The sequence below is a fragment of the Ammospiza nelsoni genome, chromosome 1 (assembly GCF_027579445.1).
Source record: "Ammospiza nelsoni isolate bAmmNel1 chromosome 1, bAmmNel1.pri, whole genome shotgun sequence".
NCBI lineage: Eukaryota > Metazoa > Chordata > Aves > Passeriformes > Passerellidae > Ammospiza > Ammospiza nelsoni.
In genome coordinates this window covers 53179077-53183220 of record NC_080633.1, presented here as the reverse complement: position 1 = coordinate 53183220, position 4144 = coordinate 53179077, and the positions used below count along the sequence as shown (strand labels likewise).

The window sequence follows — 4144 nt, the reverse complement described above, 5'->3', positions numbered from 1 at the left end:
GTCTGTTGGCGAATTTCTCTAAGGCCAAATAGTTGTCATTTTCCCTTGCTTCTTTGCAGCTACACTCATAACATTGGAGGTCCAGTAAACAACTTTGTACGTTCTAAAATTTTCTATCACAACCTCCACAAAGAAATCCAATTAGTCCCACACAATTTCTTTCTCCACACCCAAAACACGGCTGATCGTGAATAGGGTCCTGTGGGTCAGGTCCTTGTTGACTGTATGTTTCAACCCACCCTGTCCACTGTATTGGCGTGCTACGCAATGCAGCTCTAGCTTCGGCATTAAATTCTGCTATGAGGGATAAAGGTTTTGGCAAAGTCAATGTTAGTTTATGTTGAATTCTCACGTGATCCTGCGGAGACAGCTGACTCAGAAGTCTGTACATCTAGGGCAGGTTTGATCTCCTCTTGTTTGTTTTCCGGAGCTCTCTTGACTCGTGAATAGTGGATCTACGTAGGTCGCTCTTTGATCCGAACCGCGGTGAAGGTAGTCAGCAGCACTTGGAAAGGTCCCTCCCACTTTTCTTGTAGGGGTTTTCCTAAAAGATTCTTAACATACACCCAATCACCGGGGTTAAACGGATGCAATTTGCAATCAGGTTGCTTAGGTTGGTGCTCTATCATCACAGCAGCATTCTTACCAAACTGTTTCCCCACCGCAATTACATAATCGTAAATGTATTGATTACCAATCTGGTCTATGACATCCCCATTTACAGCTTGCATAGCATAAGGTCTACCATATAGAATTTCAAAAGGACTTAACTTTTCCTTCGATCTTGGCTTGACTCTCAGTCTCAGCAGAGCAATAGGCAAAGCTTGATACCACTGCAAATTAGTCTCTTGGCATATTTTAGCAATTTGCTGTTTGATAAGATGATTCATCTTTTCCACTTGCCCACTGGCCTGTGGACGGTAGGGCGTGTGCAATTGCCAATTGATTTGTAATGCTTTGCTTATTGCTTTCACTACTTTTGCACAGAAATGTGTACCTCTATCTGAAGAAATGCTCTTCGGTACCCCAAACCGTGGAATAATTTCATTCAACAGTACTCTAGTTACCTCTCTTTCCTTATTTGTCCTACAGGGGAATGCTTCAGGCCACCCAGAAAATGTGTCAGTTAATACCAACAGGTACCGAAACCCCCCTTTTCTTGGGAGTTCAGAAAAATCAATTTGCCATATCTCACCTGGGAATTTACCTCGGTTTATAGCTCCTAGGTGTACTTTGGTTCCTGTGTTTGGGTTGTTCTTCAGACACCGTTCACACTGGGACGTAACGTGTTTTATAGTAGTAAATAATTTTGGTCCTGCTATTCTGGTCTGCAAATATTGGTAAAGCGAATCTAGGCCCCAATGGGCCTTCTCATGTTCTGTCTTCACAAACTGCCACATCACGTTTCCTGGTATCACTAACTGTCCTGTTTCTAATCGACCCCAACCATTTTCTAGTATTTTGCCCTTATTCCTTTGAATCCACTTATGATCTGATTCTTGGTAATCTGGCTGGATATTGATATCCAGCTCCCCTGGTATTAGGGCCGCTATTTCTGCTTCCCTATTTCTTGTGGCCGCCAATTTAGCTTCTGTATCTGCCTTCCTGTTCCCTATTTCTGGAATAGTATTGCCTTTCAAGTGCCCCTTGCAATGCATTATGGCCACCTGTGTTGGGAGTTGGACCGCCTCCAGCAGTCGCAGAACCTCTTCTGCATGTTTGACTGTTTTTCCTTGTGTAGTCAACAGTCCTCTTTCTTTCCAGATGGCTCCATGAGCATGTACGACAGAAAAGGCATATTTAGAGTCTGTCCATATATTAATTTGCATGTTCTCTGCTAATTCCAGGGCTCGGGTCAGGGCTATCAGCTCTGCTTTTTGAGATGAAGTCCCTGCAGGCAGGGGGTTTGACTCAATTACCCTCTCTGTAGTGGTGACTGCATAGCCAGCCATTCTTACTCCTTGCCTCACGAAGCTGCTGCCATCTGAAAACCAGTTGTCCGCGTCTTCGAACGGCTCTTCTTTGAGATCTGGGCGACTGGAGTAGACGGCTTCAATTGTTTCCAGGCAGTCATGTTCGATGGGTTCTGCTGGAGCTCTTCCTTCTAAGAATGAAGCTGGGTTCACAATATTAGTTACCTGAATGGTTACATGATCTGATTCAGCCAGGATGGCCTGGTACTTTAAAAATCTGGAAGGCGACAACCAATGGTTGCCTTTCTGTTCCAGCACAGCTGACACAGTGTGGGATACTAACACAGTCACCTTTTGGCCCAGCGTAAGCTTCCTGGCCTCTTCTATGTTAATTATCACTGCGGCCACTGCCCTCAGACAGCCTGGCCATCCTTTACTTACTTCATCCAATCGCTTGGAGAAGTAGGCCACAGCTCTCTTGTGTGGTCCCAACTGCTGTGCTAGTACTCCTAGGGCCATCCCTTGCCGCTCATGGGAAAATAGCCAGAATGGTTTTGACACATCTGGGAGACCTAAGGCTGGTGCTCTCATCAGCTCTCGCTTCAGCCTCTTAAAGGCCCCTTCCGCCTCTGAAGTCCAAACTAGGACATTCTTGGTTTCTTTTAGCAAATCATACAATGGTTTAGCGAGTATCTCATACTGGTAGATCCATAGCCGACACCAACCTGTCATCCCCAGAAAGGCGCGCAGGTCTCTCACCGTCTCTGGTTTGGGCATCTGGCAGATGGCCTCTTTCCTGGCTGCTCCCAGGGATCGCTGTCCTCTGGAGATTTCGTATCCCAGGTACACCACTTCCTTTTGCACCAGTTGTGCTTTCTGTTGAGAGACTCGATATCCACTTAAACCCAGGAAATTCAACAAGGAAATAGTCCATTCAATGCATTCTTCCTCCGTCACTGTCGCTATTAGGAGGTCGTCTACGTACTGCAGGAGAGCACCATCTCCCGGTGGCCCTTCCCATTGTTCTAATTCTTTGGCTAACTGATTCCCAAAGATCGTGGGCGAGTTAGACCAGCTTTGGGGCAACCGTGTCCAGGTAAGTTGGGTCTTTCTCCCCCTATCTACTGATTCCCACTCAAAGGCAAAAATTCTTTGACTCTCGGGGGCTAAGGGAAGGCAGAAGAATGCGTCTTTCAAATCTAATATGGTGAACCAGGCCAGGCTATCCTTTAGCCTAGTTAAAAGCGTATATGGATTAGCAACCACCGGGTGTAATGTCTTGGTTATTTCGTTTACTGCCCTCAGATCCTGAACGAGCCTATACGTTCTATTAGGTTTCTTTACTGGCAAGATCGGTGTATTAAAATCCGATTCACATTCTACCAATAACCCCAGTTCTAAAAACCTTTTGATTATGGGCTCAATTCCCTTTCTGTCTTCTATCCTCAGAGGGTATTGTTTTCTTACCACCGGTCTTGCCCCGACCTTAAGTTCGACAACAATCGGTGTCGTTCGTTTTGATTTTCCAGGTATATCCGTAGCCCATACCAATGGATAAGTCTTGCTCAGGATTCGCTCGAAATTGTGGTTCTCAGGTTTGGGTTCCACACAACTGATTGTTAGGCTTAGGGCTGTAATCAGTTGTTCATCGTTTACTTGAAATTCCAATTTGTCCTTGTTGAACTTTATTATGGCTCCCAGGTTTTCCAATAGGTCTCTTCCCAATAAGGGCTTTGGCGAATTTGGTAAATACAGGAACTGATGTATTCCCATTTGTTTCCCAATTTTGTATTTAATGGGTTTCAAAAAGTAAGCTTTTTCTGGTTGGCCTGTTGCTCCCACAACTTGTACAAATTCATCACTTTTAGGTACCAATTCCTGATTTAAAACCGAAAAAGTTGCTCCCGTATCAATTAAAAAGCTCAATTCCTTTTTACCTTCCCCTAGCTCCATTTTAACCAGTGGGTCTGCTAGGGTACGGCCCACCGGTCCCTGTCATTCACTATCCTGATGTGTGGTGGTGGTAGTAGCCATAAATCTTTCCCTCAGTTGGGGACATTCTCGCCTCCAGTGCCCCATCTGTAGGCAGTGCGCACATTGATTTGGCCCTACCCTAGTGGGGTGGGGCTGGAGTCTTCCTCCCCTTCCCATTGGGTTGCCTCTACCCCTTCCTCGAGTTCCAGGTTCCGGGTAACCTGTCTTTTGAGCTGCCACTGCTACAGCCACCACTC

The 4144-nt window shown here is 45.8% G+C and overlaps 1 protein-coding gene across 1 annotated transcript; it reads right to left on the bottom strand.

Annotated features, from left to right (window-relative positions):
• Nucleotides 1–455: 455 nt before the first annotated feature.
• LOC132069678 (uncharacterized) lies at nt 456–3866 on the bottom strand. Its single transcript, XM_059466088.1, has one exon. It carries the CDS (start codon nt 3864–3866, stop codon nt 456–458), a length of 3411 nt encoding a protein of 1136 aa, XP_059322071.1.
• Nucleotides 3867–4144: the final 278 nt, after the last annotated feature.

What these genes read in the sequence shown, in the direction of transcription:
- LOC132069678 (XM_059466088.1), bottom strand. Translation starts at nt 3,866, where the DNA reads ATGGAGCTAGGGGAAGGTAAAAAGGAATTGAGCTTTTTAATTGATACG.